We start from the raw sequence: 17012 nt of genomic DNA on the forward strand, positions 1-17012 counted from the left end.
GCTGGGCATTCATCGTGGGAACATAATATTAAATGAGGTCAACAATATGAAAGAGATCAATATATTAAATGCAGGAAAAGTAAGTATGGAGCAAGAAGGACTAGATCTTTCAGAAGAGGCCAATGGAACCACCCATCCAATTCTCTTGGAAACAGTTGAGTAAGCACTGGGGCTTCTTCGTAAACATGCCTTTTGCTGAGCTGGCAAAGTCAGAGGTAGAGAAAGAGGAAGGAGGCAAAAAGGACTGCTGGACTGCTCTTCCCCCACCCATCTGCTTGGGGGAGACTCACATACTCTTTAAGACTTATTTCAAACCTCACCTCCTCTGGGAAGCCTTCCCTGACCTCTCTAGGTGAGGCTGCGGGCTGTGTTCCAAGCACAGTACCCACACTGAATCACAGCTTCCATCACACTGGGTCATGACCTTGAGTTCCTGAGGACCACTGTTGTTTTTCTACCTCCTGGGCCTGGTACAAGTTCCTGGTACAGGGCAGGCACCAGTGTGGTGGGTAAATGAATAAATAAACGAATCATATGATTAAATGAGCAGAACCCAAAGCTGAGGAACCAAAACTAAGAACCAAACTGAGGATGCCTGGGCATCTGGGTAGACAGCCTCAGTTTTCTACCAAGGGTACCACTGAAACCTCCAATAACAAATCTTTCAGGTCACATAGTTTTTATTGTTGAAGATCACTGCTGGGGTGCTATGGACATGAACACTGCTGTTCCCAACCTCAGCCTTGATGACACATCACCAGCCCCCTCAGAACCTTCTGAGCCATGATAGCCAATCCCAGCTGCTGTTCCAGAACAGTCTATCCCCCAAGCTGCCACCTGCCTTAGCTGGGCTGGGCTGATCTGCTTGGACTCCGCTTCTAGGAGTCACAGCAACATCAGATAGACCCAAGGAAGGTAGGAGACAGTGGGAGAACCAAGTGCCCCAGAGAAAAGGATGCAGACGATCCGGGACTTCAGCTGACTCAGAGGTCAGACTCACTGATGCCCCACAGGAGGGGCAACTCGGATCCTTCAGAAGAGCAGTTTGGAGGCAGCCTGGGGACAGAGTCAGCTTTCTCTCTGAGGCAGTTTTCACGGCAACACTTGTCCCTGAGAAGGTGAAAGATGGGGAAAGCTGAGAAGAAATTCCAAAGTCCCAGGACATCCCTGTGTACCAGAGATGCCCGTCCGCCTGGACTGTCCCAGGCTCTGGGGCCAACAGAGAAGCAGCCTCGGTTCCCTCGTGCTCCTGTAGCCCCCAGGTGCAGCAGCAGTGTGGCAGTCTTGGTGATGGATCTGCTTCCCTGAGTATCTCAAAGGGCCCCTTCATCTGGCCCCTTGAGGCCGAGAGCATTCCACGGGATGCCAGGGGGACACAGCTGCCAGGAGCCCCTCAGAGTTCTTGGGGCGATTGAGTGACTAGCTCTCTTGGCTCCTGGAATTTTGGGAGAATCTTTAAATAATACATTTACTTCTGTTACTTGAATATAAAAATGAAATGAAGTTTGCCTCCGACAGCCTGTGACGGAATGAAGCAGTAAGCCCTGTGCTGAGTGGTCAGCATGCACAGCCAGGGCACAGCCCCTCTCTGCATCCAGCGAGAGGGCTGAGAGGGGGCGGGATGGGCTGAAGGTCAACGGGAATGTCTTCCCACTAGAGGCTGTCCAGGCACTCCGTGAAATCTGATACTGTCCCTTGCTGGCGGTGATGGCTGGGCCACAGAGGGCTGCCTGTTCTGGACTAGTCTCCAGTGAGGGTCGGGGAAACAAGAATTCCTGACGTGGCCTTCCAGACCATCCCTGGGCTCCGCCTCCTCCATCCGTGATGGACACTTCCATGTTGGGGAACCCCTCTTGGGGCCCAAACGGTTGTCTTCAGGTGATTTCCAGCCAGGGGTTTGGGAAGAGCTGACAGCTCTCCTGATTTCTGAGGACCTTGGAAGAGCAGCGACACACACACGTAAACATACACACATGCACACACACGTGTGCATTCACAGAGGCAGCAGACAGTGGAGGTGGCAGTAATGATGGTGGCCTTTAGCCCGGAGGAGGTTGCAAATGGCTCATTCCCTTTGGTCAGAGTCCTCACGGTGGACTCTGAGATGGCGCAGGACAGCTGTTTACGATTTCCGGAAGCGCACCTCCCTCTGAGGAAGAGAAGAGCGAGAACAGTGTGAAGCTGGGCTGGGTGTGTACAGAGGCGATGCGGGCTCAGAGCCTAAAATCAGCCCAGCCGTCACGGGGCACTGTCCCTCAGGGAAGTGGGGCGGCCAAGGGGACAAGATGGAAGCAGTTTCTGAGAGACCCTCCACCCTGGATTTGCAGAGCGGCCTTCCCCACCGTTACCCGAGCTCTCACTGCCTGGGTGGAGAAGGGAAGGGCCGGCACAGCTACAGGAAGGATGGGGGTCCAGGGGAGGCAGGGGCTGGACTGGGTCAGCAGAGGTGGGGCAGACCTCCCCTTCCAGATGCCCAGTTTCCTGGGAGCGCAGCCTCCTGCCGAGGAGGGGAGGCCTCCCCAACTCCGTCATCACGGGGGAGAGGAGAGCAGTACTGGGGGCCGGCCCCCAGCCTAGCCCCCACCCCTTTCCAGCTCTCTGAGCTGTGTTTTGCAGGAGGAAAAGGAGGGGAAGAAGTCCAGGCAGCTGGGGTTGGCCAACATTTGACACCTGTCCTGTTCTCTCCTGGCAACTTCTGAACACCCCCAGAGGCAGGGGGTTGCGGAGACCCAGCTGAGACCCTGGGGAAAGGCCAGGCCCACTTCCAGGCACCCCACCTTGGGGGGTCCCACGCCTCCGGCAGGGCCCTCACCTCCATCTTGCTGTATATCCAGGGGAGCACCTCGGTCACCTTGGTGTACACGCCTGGTTTGTTCCTCTGGCCGCAGCCCGTGCCCCAGCTGGTCACTCCTGCCAGGTACCAGCGGCCGTTCTGCTCGCAGACCAGAGGCCCCCCGCTGTCTCCCTGCGAGGGAGCGTGCACGTCAGTGGGGTGGGAAAGGTGGTCCTTGAGCAGGAAACGGTGGGCCCCCGACTCTCCCTCTGACCACCGCACCCCAACCTTCCTCCCTTCCCTCTGGGCCCCAGAACCTGAGCCCCACGCAGAGGCAAGCCCACCTGGCATGAGTCTCTGCCTCCTCGTAGGTCCCCCGCACACATCATCCTCGGGGTAAGGTAGCTGTCGTAGACTAAGTAGTCATTGCACTTCTTAAAGTCAATGAGGTTGACTTGCACCTCCCGGAGAAAGGGGGAAGTCCTCTCTTCAGTGTGGTGGGGTAGAGGAGAGAAAGGGTGGGAAGGGAGTGAGACTCCGGGCATCTTTGAGGCCTTCCAGCTGCCCACCCCAGGCCCCAGACTGGCAACCTCCCAGGCATGGAGGGAACCATTCCCATGGTGGGCCACCCAGGACACAGGGGCACATACAGCCTCACACCAAACACAAATCACTACACATAACAGAGACACACATGCAGAGACAAACCCACAAGCCTATCAGGCTGCCTGACACATGCACAATGCTTTTCTGTATTCAAAGCAGAAAAGATAGAATGGAAAACCCGAAAGAACTTTTCAGTCAACCCAATAGATCACTTCATTGCTTTTGGTAATGATGTGCTTTAAGGAAAGCAGGTGTGATGAATCCACTTACAGAAGAAGAAATTTAGGGCTGAAGAAGGACTTGCCCACAGTCACAGGTGGCCCTAGTGATAAAGAACCCACCTGCCAATGCAGGAGGCATAAGAGATGCAGGTTTGATCCCTGGGTTGGGAAGATCCCCTGGAGGAGGGCATGGCAACCCACTCCAGTATTCTTGCCTGGAGAATCCCATGGACAGAGGAGCCTGGTGGGCTACAGTCCATAGGGCTGCAGAGAGTCAGACACAACAGAAGTGACTGAGCACGCATGTACAGTCACCCAGCTAGTCAGTTAGAGAGCTAAGATCAGAACAAGGCTGCCCCCAGCCAGTCGCTTCTCCATCCCATGAGCAAGGTCTTGACACCTGCAGGGGCCAGTCTCATGAGCCTGACGGCAAGGCCAGCTGACTGCTGTGCTTTCCTGCCCAGTATCAACAATCCAACAGAACTGACACCAGACAAGGCCGCCCAGTAATCATGATGAAGTGAGGGAAGACCAAACCACTTGCTAACCTTGTTTCAGCCCAGCCACAAACAAAGTAGGTCACATCACAAAAGGACCAAAGGGCCCCCTCTTCCAGCCAGAATGAGTGGTTGCTGCTTTTTCACTTCTTCATCATCTATAGGTTTAGGCTTAGTCTATTGACTCTTTCTAGATGAGGTTATTAAGATATCTGTGGAGTCCTATCCCAAGATCACAGGTGCGAGGCTTTGCACCAAGGCCACAGACAAGGAGCCCAGAACCAAGGCCACCACCAAAATTGATTAAGTCCCATTGTAACCACTGCCAAAAGCCCCCCTGATCATCACCAGCAGGCACACGGACCCCAAATAAGGCCAAAATGCCCAACCCAGTGTTCACCCTATAACACACTTGCATGCGTGCTATCACTTCAGTCATGTCCAACTCTTTACAACCCTATGGACTGTAGCCCGCCAGGCTCCTCTGTCCATGCAAGAATTCCCAGCAAGAATACTGGAGTGGGTTGCCAGGCCCTCCTCCAGGGGATGTTCCCAACCCAGGGATTGAACCTGTGTGTGCTGCATTGCCAGCAGACTCTTTACCACTGAACCACCAAGGAAGCCCGGCTTTGATGTATATGCAGGTGTATATATACACACATTCACATCCAGGCCCATGAATCTATATACCCAAACCCTCATCTAGGTAGACCCTCATTTCTATACCCCTACATATCATCCCATACATAGAAACACATGTATAGTTTTTCTGATAAGCAACCTGAGGTGACCTCTAAAAATGGTTCACTATTCACTTGATCCAGAAAATGCCACAAAATTGTACAAATCAAGAGGTTCAAATCTTCATGTTCACTCTAAGAACATTCGTGAAACTGCCCAGGACATTAAGGGTATGCATATCTGAAAAGCCACCAAGCATCTGAAGGGTGTCACTTTGAAGTGTGTTCCATTCTGTCGTCACAATAATGGAGCTGATATGTGTGCTCAGGTAAAACAGTGGGGCTGGAAAGGATTGGTAGCCCAAGAAGAGTGCTGAGTTTTTATGGCATGTGCTCAAAAATACAGAGAGTAATGCTGAACTTAAGGGTTTAGATACAGATTCTCTGGTCATTGAGCACACCCAAATGAGCAAAGCCCCCAAGATGGAGCACTGGGCTTACAGAGCTCATGGTCGAATCAACCCATACATGAGCTCTCCCTGCCACATGGAGATGATCCTTACTAAAAAAAGGGCAGATTTTCCTAAACCAGAAAAGGAGGTTGTACAGAAGAAAAAGATACCCCCAGAAGATACTGAAGAAACAAAACTTATGGCCTGAGAATAAATGCCACAAAAAAATACAAATAAAAGAAGAAAGAAAAGAAACACATGCATACAGTCAAACACACACACACACACACACACAGAGTCTAGCATCTGCCTCTCACCATCTGTCTCCTTGGTCTTGCCAAAGCCTGTGATCCAGCAGATCTCATTGAGGCCGAAGGTCTGTCCATGCATGGGGAGGCAGGCAGGGTGGACATGAGCTGTGACAAGACCTCAAGACATCAGTGAAGGGAAGAGGCTGGAGGTTTTGGAGGGGTGCGTGGAGGGACAGGAGTACCAACATCCTAGGACATCCTCCTTCCCCCTAGAGTGCTCCTGAATCTTTCAAGGCCTTCAATTGACCAGGCAAGAAATTCAATCACTTAATCTTGACCCTCCAGTCTTCAGGGTACTCTCAGAGTTCCCCAGACATTCTGATTTTTCAGTGGGTGCCATGTGGGCATATGCATGTGCCTTGGAGCTCCCCTGTGCCAACCTGATACTGGGTGGCTGAGGGTGTCTCCACTCCAAGAGCAGCTGTCCTCGCTGAGTCTCTTCCACACCTGTCCCCCAGAGCAAGATGCAGCACCGGCGAAATGCCAGGTATTATTGCCATGATGTGTCAGTGGTGGGTCCTGCTTGGTCTGGAGAGGGCACCCCTGGCTAGCCAGGGCCTGAAACTCTCCCTCCAGGGTGAGACAACCTCTCCAAGTGGGAAGAGTGCATCCCTAGAGGCACAGCCCACTAAACTGCTGCTCACTCGCTACCACACTCAGAATCGTATAGAAGGTGCTATTGTGCATCAGTTCATAAGTTCCCTGTGAGGACTAATGCTCCCCTGTGGACTAGAGCACTGACCAGTTTGCAAGAGGAAAAAAGTTGATAGAAAGGATATTTGCTGTTGTTGTTTAGTCGCTTAGTCTGACTCTTTTGTGACCATATGGACTATAGCCCGCCAGGCTCCTGTGTCCAAGCAATTTCCCAAACAAGAATACTGGAGTGGGTTGCCATTTCCTTCTCCAGGGGATTTTCCCAACCCAGGGATCAAACCTAAGTCTCCTGCATTACAGGCAGATTCTTTACCCCTGAGCCACTGGGGAAGCCCTAGAGAGGATATTCACAGTGTTATGCATGCTGCAGCTTCCTGTACCTAGAATTGTGCTCCTAGGAAGAAAGGAAGGGAAGGAGGGAACGAGGAAGGGAGGGAGGGGGAGAGAGAGAAGGAGGGGGGAATAAATGTAAAAATTTTTTCCTATAAATTGGGAGTCTAAAAAAAAAAAATTGGGAGTCTAACACATTTATCTGCTAGAGTGTAAACAAATAAAATGTAAATGAGAGCACGGCACCAATTACTAACCAAAACCACAAAATATGACTTAAAATAGTCTATGCCTCTGAAAGCATTCCACCTAAGATCAGGAGCAAGACAAGGGTGTCTACTTCCCCACTATTATTCAACATAGTTTTGGAAGTCCTAGCTACAACAATCAGAGAAGGAAAAGAAATAAAATGAACCCAGATCAGAAAAGAAAAAGTAAATCTCTCACTGTTTGCAGATGACATGATTCTGTACATAGAAAACCCTAAAGATAGTATCAGAAAATTACTAGAGCTAATCAGTGAAATTAGCAAAGTTGCAGGATACAAAATCAATACACAGAAATCACTTGCATTTCTATATACTAACAATGAAAAATCAGAAAGAGAAATTAAGGAGTCAATCCCATTCACCATTGCAACAAAGAGAATTAAATATCTAGGAATAAACTTACCTAAGGAGATGAAAGAACTGTACAGAGAAAATTATAAGACACTAATGAAAGAAATCAAAGATGACATAAACAGATGGAGAGATATTCCATGTTCTTGGGTAGGAAGAATCAATATTGTGAAAATGACTATGCTACCAAATGCAATCTATAGATTCAATGCAATCCCTATCAAATTACCAATGGCATTTTTCAGAGAACTAGAATAAAAAATTTCACAATTCATATGGAAACACAAAAGACCCTGAATTTCCAAAGCAGTCTTGAGAAAGAAGAAAGAGAAAGAAAGAAGAATGGAGCAGGAGGAATCAAGCTACCTGACTTCAGATTATACTACAAAGCCACAGTCATCAAGACAGTATGGTACTGGCACAAAAACAGAAATATAGACCAATGGAACAAGATAGAAAGCCCAGAAATAAACCCATGCACCTATGGGTACCTTATTTTTGACAAAGGAGGCAAGAATACACCATGGGGTGAAGAAAGCCTCTTCAACAAATGGTGCTGGGGAAACTGGACAGCTACATGTAAAAGAATGAAATTAGAACACTTCCTAACATTATACACAAAGATAAACTCAAAATTTATTAAATACCTAAATGTAAGACCAGAAACTATAAAACTCTAAAGGAAAACATAGGCAAAACACTCAATGACATAAATCAAAGCAAGATCATCTATGACTCACCTCCTAGAGTAATGGAAATAAAAATAAAAGTAAACAAGTGAGACCTGATTAACTTAAAAGCTTTTGCACAGCAAAGGAAACTATAAGCAAGGTGAAAAGACAACCCTCAGAATGAGAGAAAATAATAGCAAATGAAACAACTGACAAAGGGTTAATTTCCAAAATATACAAGCAGCTCATACCACTCAATACCAGAAAAACAAACAACCCAATCAAAAAGTGGGGAAAAGACCTAAACAGACATTTCTCCAAAGAAAACATACAGATGGCTAACAAACACATGAAAAGATGCTCAACATCACTCATTATTCAGTTCAGTTCAGTCGTGTCCGACTCTTTGCGACCCCATGAATCGCAGCACACCAGGCCTCCCTGTCCATCACAAACTCCTGGAGTTTACTCAGACTCATGCCCATCGAGTCGGTGATGCCATCCAGCCATCTCATCCTCTGTCGTCCCCTTCTCCTCCTGCCCCCAATCCCTCCCAGCATCAGGGTCTTTTCCAATGAGTCAACTCTTTGCATGAGGTGGCCAAAGTGTTGGAGTTTCAGCTTCAGCATCAGTCCTTCCAATGAATGCAAATCAAAACTACAATGAGATATCACCTCACACTGGTCACAATGGCCATCATCAAAAAGTCTACAAACAATAAATGCTGGAGAGGGTGTGGAGAAAAGGGAATGTTCTTGCACTGTTGATGGTAATGTAAATTGATATAGCCACTATGGAAGACAGTATGGAGGTTCCTTAAAAAACTGGGAATAAAACCACCATATGATCCAACAATCCCACTCCTAGGCATATACCCTGAGGAAACCAAAATTGAAAAAGACACATGTGTCCCATTGTGCATTGCAGCACTATTTACAATAGCTAGAAGATGGAAGCAACCTAGATGTCCATCAACAGATGAATGGATAAAGAAGTTGTGGTACATATACACAATGGAATATTACTCGGCCATAAAAAGGAATGACTTTGAGTCAGTTCTAATGAGATGGATGAACTTAGAATCTATTATACAGAGTGAAGTGAGTCAGAAAGAGAAAAATAAATATCATATTCTAAGGCATATATACGGAATCTAGAAAAACAGTAGTGAAGAATTTACTAACAGGGCAGCAATGGAGAAACAGACATAGAGAATAGACTTATGGACATGGGGAGGGGGAGGAGAGGGTGAGATGTATGAAAAGAGTAACATGGAAACTTATATTACCATATGTAAAATAGACAGCCAACGGGAATTTGCTGTATGGCTAAGGTAACTCAAACAGGGGCTCTGTATCAACCTAGAGGAGTGGGATGAGGAGGGAGATGGGAGGGAGGTTCAAAAGGGAGGGGATATATGTATACTTATAGCTGATTCATGTTGAGGTTTGACAGAAAACAACAAAATTCAGTAAAGCAATTATCCTTCAATTAGAAAATAAAATTTAAAAATAAACAAGAACCTACTGTATAGCAAAAGAAAATTAGTCTATACCTATTTTTGAGACATACAGTCTTAAAAACCTGTTAACACTAGTATATATCTACTTGCGTTTCTTATGGGGTAATTAAATTTATCAGTGAGTTTTCACAAGCTTTCTCAGCTAGTACAGTGATTTCAAAGTGCTCAGCCTATCAGGCAGTTTAAGAAAATCTGCTCTGATTTCTAAACCAAAAATCAGGGCACATGGTCTGACCACAGGACTACATAAATCCTAGCTGTGATTTATGATGCTACAAAGATGCTGCTTGAGCAGAAGTGGGGGGCGGGGAGGGGTGGCTATCAGAATTCTAGGGAGGGACTGCTGTAGTCTGAAAAGCATATGTAATGCTATAATAACTTAAATTTCATTTTACAGATTATTTAATTAGATTTGGAATTTCAGATAATATTAATGGGGGGTTGGGTTGATGGCAAGTGAGGTCCGGATGGTTAGCCAAATGGAGTCTGCGTTTGACAAGGTCGGGAAGGCCTGTTTTGGTCCTGCAGGCTGCCTGCCCCCTTTTACGTGTGCATGAGGGGCAAGGCAGGGGCAGTAGGACACCCCTCCGCTCACAGTCCCAGGCTCCACAGACAAGAATGGCGGGGAGGGGCAGGCGGAGGGCAGAGAGGGCTCGCAGCGTGGGCGTGGCCGGAGGTGGGCGTGGCTCTGGGTTGGCCCCACCCAACCGGATCTTGTGCTGGGAATTGGACTCCTCCTCCCGACACCACTCTGGTACGCTAACTGCTCTGACTCAGGACCAACCCCACCTCCGCAGCTAATGTGCTAGGAAAGGCCAGCTCACAGGCTCATAGCGCCAGAAAGGCTGGACTAACCAGAAAGCCCTCCAAGTCTTCCAAAAGACTCTGTAGCCTGCCAAGACTGATTAGGTGCCCACATCTGTGCCACCGTGCCCTCCCCCCCCAGGGCCCCCTGACGTCACATCACTAGCTTCTAAGCGGCTGTTTGTGCGTGCCATCAGCCTTGTTCTCTTTGCTGGGGAACTGCAGAGCCGCTAGGTAGTAGATACACTGTATTTGATACGTGAACAAATGGGAGGATGAAGTAATGAACAAAAACTGATCTCCTGAGAATTTCGGTAGCATTTCCTTTCTGTAGCCCCATTTCGTTCTCAAGGTCTCAGCTCCAACCTTGCAGCAGTTGGCTGTTTGGTTGCGTAGGTATTTTGCTTGTGTTTGCAGCTTCGGTGTTGGCAACTTGCCAGCACAGAGCAGCGTGGGAAGAACGTTGCCTGCGAGGCAGACCCACCTGGACCCAGTCCTGAAGCTGCTCCTTATTATTTCATGGCCTCAGGGAATTAATCTCTCTCTAAAGGTCTTCTCCTCAAAGGGAAAATGAAGCTAATAATAGTAACTGCTTCACAGGATCCGGTCGTGGAGTATATGAAATTGTAGATGTACAACACTTACCATGGTGTCTGGCCTCTGTTTAGTTGGATATACCAGTGAAACAACTCGATCTGTTTATCTTAATGAAGCCCAGAACCTAAACCCTGGCTCTGTCACCAATTTGCAATAGAAGAGGGGTCACTGGGGTAAGTTTATTTCCAACCTCTGGGTCTCAGTTCTCCCAATTGTAAGATAGAGTTCCACCAAATGATCTCAAAGACTGACATGTGCCATGCTGAAGCTCTGGACCCTGGGATGGGTTTGTGGATGCTGCTCTTAGCAGCAAAGTTTCAGCACCAAGGGGTGCTGGCTGAGCAGGGCGGCTCACTCACCGGACAGGGTCAGGGGCTTGGAGAGCCGCATGAGGGCGATGTCATAGTCATCCTGGTCATCCGAGTAGTTGCTGTTGATGATGATCTGGGCGACAGAGGCTGACTCGGGCAGGTGGTGCAGGTCGTTGGTGCCCACGTACACCTTCCAGCCCTCCAGGATCTTCTCCCGGGTACTGCCAAAGCCACAGAGAGCACGGGCCAGTTACCACCTGGCAGAGATCCTGGCAACATCTGCTGCACACCAGGAGCTTCAGCCCCAGCACCAGCTTGGAGGCAGGAGGATGGATGAAATGACCTCTGGAGGGGGCACTCTATGTTACCCAGGGGTCTAGAACAATCCTCTACTTTCAAAAAGCTGCTCTGAACTGGTGGTTCTGTACCTTACAATAGAAAATGGGGGCTTCCTTGGTGGCTCAGTGGTAAAGCCACCAATGCAGGAGACACAGGTTCGATCCCTGGTCTGGGAAGATCCCACATGCTGAGGAGCATGTGGGCTTAGTTAGCCCATGTGCCATATCTGTTGAGCCTATGCTTTAGAGCCTGGGAACCACAACTCCATGCACCCCAACTATTGAAACCCCAACACTGCTCTGCAACAAGAGAAGCCACCTCAACGAGAAGCCCATGCATCACAACTAGAGAGTAGCCCTGGCTTGCTGAAACTAGAGAAAGCCCCCATGCAGCAATGAAGACCCAGCAGAGCTATAAATGAATAAATAAATAAAATTTTAAAAATAGAAAGTGGGAGGAGATGAGTACGACTTCTGGGACCACTGGCCCCACTGTCTCCTCTGGATGCCACCAAGGATCCAATGAGGTGGATGGGACACATTTCAGTGGTAGTATTCTCAGCAAAAGCGGGGCTTTCGATAGGACAAAGTGGCCCACTGAAGACTCACTGCTGGGGAAGCCAGTGCCTTTGAGGCCTCATCTCCCAGCCCTTTCCTGTCACCAACTCGAAGGACAAGCCTGGCTGGTGGCTGTCAAAAGCTGACTGCACTGCCCTGCCCACAGCCCCAATCCCTCAGTTCCTGGGGCAGCATTCCCGATGTCTCCAGCTCCCCTCCTGTAACTTCCAGGTTTTGAAAGCAGCTCCAAGCCCCAAACCTCTTTATTTCACCCTGTTGTTTAGAGCAGGCTCCCAATTCCTCCCGTCTACCTTCCCCTCTCTCTCCTTTGAAGCCACCAATGGTATTTTCTCACTCTGCACTGGCTCAGGATAAGTAACCCCAACTCACACTCCCAGGACCAAATCATGGTCCTCACCACACATGTGCTGCCCAGTCCTCGGGGTCAGGCTTACAACCAAAGTCCTCCTCCACAGAGAGCAGTCAGTCTGCCCTCAGCCCTTCCTGGCGGCCCTGACCCTCAGCCTCGTCGCATCACGGCTCCCTCAGGCACTTACATAAAGAAGCAGTGGGCGGCGGTGAGAATCCACTGGGCGTCGATCAGTGTGCCCCCACAAATGTGGGTGCGGGAAAACTGCAGGCTAACTTGCCATGGCCACTTGCTTTCTGGGGCCAGTGCCCCTCCCACGATCCGCCCGGTCATGGCCCTCAGTCCACAGTCTGGGGAGAAGCAGAAGAGATGAACTATGAAGTCTGATTTTCTTAGAGCTGCGACCATGTTCCCAGGCCAAGGGAGGCTCAGGCATGAGGGCACCACCCACCCACGGAGGCCACTTTGCCAACTTATTCTGATTTGGCACAGCTATTTCCTGCCAACACAGAGCTCCCACATGGTGGGTTAGCTTTCTGGGATCATCCAGTAGGAAGTCTGATCCTAGGAAATATCCTCTTTCATTTATTGTTCCAGTAATTCAACAAATGCATCCTAAGTACCCCCTGCTTTGGGTGATGTGCCAGGTGTTAGGGTCACAATGGTGAACCCCAGGGCTGCTGTCAGGAGCTTTGGAAAGCAGACCAAGTCTAACACAACTCTGAATTGATGAGCAATGTGATTTGGATTGTTTCAAAACGAAGGAGTAAAATCCTTCCCATGATGCACAAGTAGTTGGTGCCCACATGGTTTCTCAGGGGGTCATTTAGTGCTGTTGGGGACCCTGTGCCCCAAGGGAACATTTCCAAACATGTCCTAGAGTGAGTCATCCCCTGAAATCATGCACAGAGTTTCCTTTTTCCTTTGAAGGAGGAGAGAGTGAAGAGCCAGCGGTGGTCTGAGGGGGCTCTGTCCATAGCACTGTGCCCACTTGCTATGGGGCACCCCACCTGGTCATCATGAGAACACAGCACTCGTGGACTGGTTAATGGTTTGGGCCCTGTGGTCAGACCCACGATTCAATACCAGCTCTTCACCTACCAGATGTCTTACCTTAATTAAGGCAAGCATTTCAGTCTCTTTTCAGTAAGTGGACAATAATGGCACCTTCCTCATGAGAATTCAATGCAATCATATTTATAAAGCTATAGTGCCTCAGCAACCAATGCTCTCCACAAATCTGGGCTCTGGATCTAGCTCCATGTCTACTGATATGGAGATTTAAGCTGGAGCTTTAAGGTGGCTCTGACATGCTCTCCCAATCCTCTGCCCCCTGCCCAGAATCCAGGACACTTGAATGGTGAGGTTGCTGGGCTGAGCAGAGTCAGGAGAAGGGGAAATGCTGTCCTGAGAGTGTCTATCCAGGTGACTGACAGACACCCTGGCCCTGAAACAGGCCTGCTGCTCAAGCCCCTCTTCCTGGCTCCGACCCCCAGGGCTGGCCCTCTTCCTCACAAGGACCCCATCCCTCTGTCCCCTGACTCCCACCCCACACCGGCCACAATCCATGAGGAAGAGTGTCTTCTTACGGGAACACTGTAGAGAAACATACTGCTGGGAAGGGCAATCAGACCTGCAGGAGGAGATACAAAAGTTGAGAGAAGGGCACATCAGCCACCGCCTCCTGGAAGCCTTCCATGATTGGCTCCTGCTAAATTCTATCCTGTCTCCTTCACACAAGAAGATGGAGATTCTGACCTTTCTCCCTCTCAGTGCGACAGACCCTTCCCATTCTTTCTCTAGAAACAGGGGTGGCTTAGTGCAAACCAGCCCCACCTTCCCCATCTCCCAGTTTTTCTGTGGCAGGTTGCACATACTGGCTAGGTCATGTCTTCTGAACTCACGACTTCACTATCCCAGCATCTTTCCACAGCTAAACAGGTGGCCCAACGCTCCTCTGACACTTGCTCAACACTCTACCAGCAGTGCAGCACGTGAACCACCCGGCACAAAGCAGGAATCCAGGAGCCAGCTCATTTGCCTTCCTGCCCTCCCCACGCCTGTTTCTTCTCTGCTGTCCCCAGGGTAAACACTGCTAGCTGGTGGAGCACCCCCCATCCCCCTCCACCCAGTGGCATTGGGACAAGAGCAGCTGCAGTGCAGAGTGACAGATGGCAGAGCTCCCCAGATGGGCCTCCCTGCCCCTGACTGCCTGCACCTGGCACTCCCCCTCCCCGCTGCCACCCCAGGGATGTTTCTCCCTCTCTGCCCCAAGCGCCCTCCCTGCAGCGGCTTTCAGTCCTAACATCAGGCTGATCAGTGGCCCCAAGGTTTATTCGTTGTCTTTGGCAACCAGGTAAATTCTTGGGTCCCCATGACTTCGAGGTGCTCTGCACCAAGTTTTGATAACTTCCAAGTCAGGAGGCAGGTAGTGAATGAGAGCTGTTTCTGAGATGCTCTGGACATTCACGAAGGACTCCTGGAGGAGGGGGTCCCAGAAAGGCCAAGGGACTCAAAGCAGTCCTTTACACCCCTGCTGGCAGCAGACAGCCGGGCCCACCCCACGTACGTGTAGGTGCTCTCCTGGATGGTGGAGTTAAATTCGGAGACTGAGAAACTGCTGTCAACTTTCCTGTCAGCCACCTTGGTTGTCCAGTAAGCACTGCAAGGGAGGAGAGGGGAGAGGAATGAACCACCTTGAGACAGCGCCCACCCCTGGTCCCCAGACCCACATGAGAATCCCGGCCAGCCCTGCTCCAGATGCCAGAGGCAGTTAAAATCCAATGATCTCAGACCCCACCCACATATTCCACCACTCCCCTGACTAGCCTTACACACTAGCCCAGTAGTTTTGAAAATATGGTCCCATCTCAGGGGACAATATTAGCACTGCCTGGGAATTTGTTACAAATGCAAACCTGGGGGCCCTGTTTCAGACCTGTTGAATCAACAGTTCTGGTTCTGTGTTTTACCAGGCTCTCCAGGTGATCCTGCTGCACTCTGGAGTTTGAGAAACACCGACTGAGCCCTTTCCTATCCAAACTGTGATCCATGGACCCACAGCAGCAGCATTCCCCGCCCCCCACCCAGACCTGCTGAGCCATGCTCTGCATTTTAATGATCTCCATGTTATGGGTTTGCACATTAAAGCCTGAGAACCATTTGGCTCCTTAGACCAGAGTGTGCCTAAGAACCACCCTGGGATGTTGCTCAGGGTTTGAAATCCTAATCCCAGAGATTCTGATTTCAGGGTGCATTTCAACAAGCACCCCAGGTGATTCTGCTGTGGGTGATCCATGGACTACTATCTGTGTGGCACTTTGGTGTGTTTCTAGGATGTGGGACGCCCTTACATGCAAGCTTGCCTTTGCGGGCGCTCTTCCTCCATTGCTGTGCTGACCTCCAAGTGCAGTCAGGCACCCTCTCTGTTGTGTGTACATAATGCTTCCCACGTATTCTTTCCATTACACATCACACAGTGCTGTGATTATTGGTTAAAGCCTCTCTCGCCCACACCATACCAGAGATTGTCCAACGACAGGGATCTTGTCTGGGTGTCTGGCACATAATAAAAACTCGATGAATATTCTTTGAATAAATGATGCTATCTACTGAAGTCCAACGGAAGTTCACATTTGCATAAGGTCACACAACTCAATGATAAACCGTGTTTGTCTTCTAACTAGATCACCCAGGTCAGAGAACTGGTTCTCAGTCCTAGTGCCCAAGCCCAGTTTTCCGGGTGCTTCTTCTACAGAGAACCCACAGTGAGATCCTTAATAAACCCTCTCCCCAGAACTTCACACACATTAGTGAACCCCCCAAACTACTTGGTTTGAAACCTAGACCAAGAGGGAGTATGGAGGTGACTATGTGGCCAGAAATGGAGGGTTTCTTCAAGCTGGAAGGTCATGGTAAACCTCATTCCCTACTCCACCCACTGGTACCAGCTTCCTGTTTCAGATCTTTAGAGCCAAAGATGCTAAGGACTTTACCTGGCCACATCTGCCCATCTCTCTCTTCGTTTGATGAGTCCTAGCTTGAGCTGCAGCTGCTCAGAGTCCACTGAAGGGTTTGCCCAGCCTGAGCTGCTAGTTATCAGATGTGAAGAGAAGACAAGACCTGCCCAAAGGTACACCCACCTCACAGGGCCACCGCGACCATTGAATGTGATCGTGGGCATGAGAGTGCTTGATGCAAAGAACTGTATAGGAGTGCCATCCTGCTGCAAATCTGCAAATAAGTACTTTGGCCTCCTGGAAACAGCTTGCCCCCAGACCTAGGCTCCCCAGGCTACTGTTCCTTTGAATAAGTCGAGGCTCATGACCCTCAATGAGCCTGAGATGCCCTGGTGAAGAGTCTGAGACGTCCCTGAAGTGGGGACTGGAGGGGAAGGTTTACCTTTCGAAACCCAGCTGCTGGCAGGTCTTCTTCGAGTAGGAGTCATTCCAGCTGTCACTGCAGACGGGAAGCCACTGATGGGAGGATCCAGAGTAGACTTTAAGCAGAGACTTGTCCCAGTCAAACCTCACTGCCGGTCAAGAAAAGGGCAAGGCAGGTCCTCAACACCAGGAGGCTCCAAGCTCTTGAGCAATGAACCGAGTGAGGCTCTGAGATGCTCCTGTCCCCAGGCTTCTCGCTGAGGCCTTGCAAACATCTGGGAGCTTGACGGGGGACAGGATGGCCATCAGCCAGTG

General features: G+C 49.8%; 1 protein-coding gene across 1 annotated transcript in view; it reads right to left on the reverse strand.

Moving 5' to 3' along the window:
* Positions 1-707: 707 nt before the first annotated feature.
* Positions 708-17012, reverse strand: part of TMPRSS13 (transmembrane serine protease 13) — a 33112-nt gene continuing 16807 nt past the window's right edge. The window contains exons 5-13 of the mRNA XM_061129163.1: positions 16717-16846; positions 14885-14977; positions 13905-13948; positions 12503-12665; positions 11098-11270; positions 5547-5645; positions 3118-3260; positions 2813-2965; positions 708-2149 (exon numbers count right to left, since the gene is read on the reverse strand). Coding sequence (XP_060985146.1) covers positions 2123-2149; positions 2813-2965; positions 3118-3260; positions 5547-5645; positions 11098-11270; positions 12503-12665; positions 13905-13948; positions 14885-14977; positions 16717-16846 — 1025 coding nt within the window. The 3' untranslated portion in view covers positions 708-2122. The remainder of the gene's footprint in view (positions 2150-2812; positions 2966-3117; positions 3261-5546; positions 5646-11097; positions 11271-12502; positions 12666-13904; positions 13949-14884; positions 14978-16716; positions 16847-17012) is intronic.

Source organism: Dama dama, chromosome 1 (assembly GCF_033118175.1).
Source record: "Dama dama isolate Ldn47 chromosome 1, ASM3311817v1, whole genome shotgun sequence".
Classification (NCBI taxonomy): Eukaryota; Metazoa; Chordata; class Mammalia; order Artiodactyla; family Cervidae; genus Dama; species Dama dama.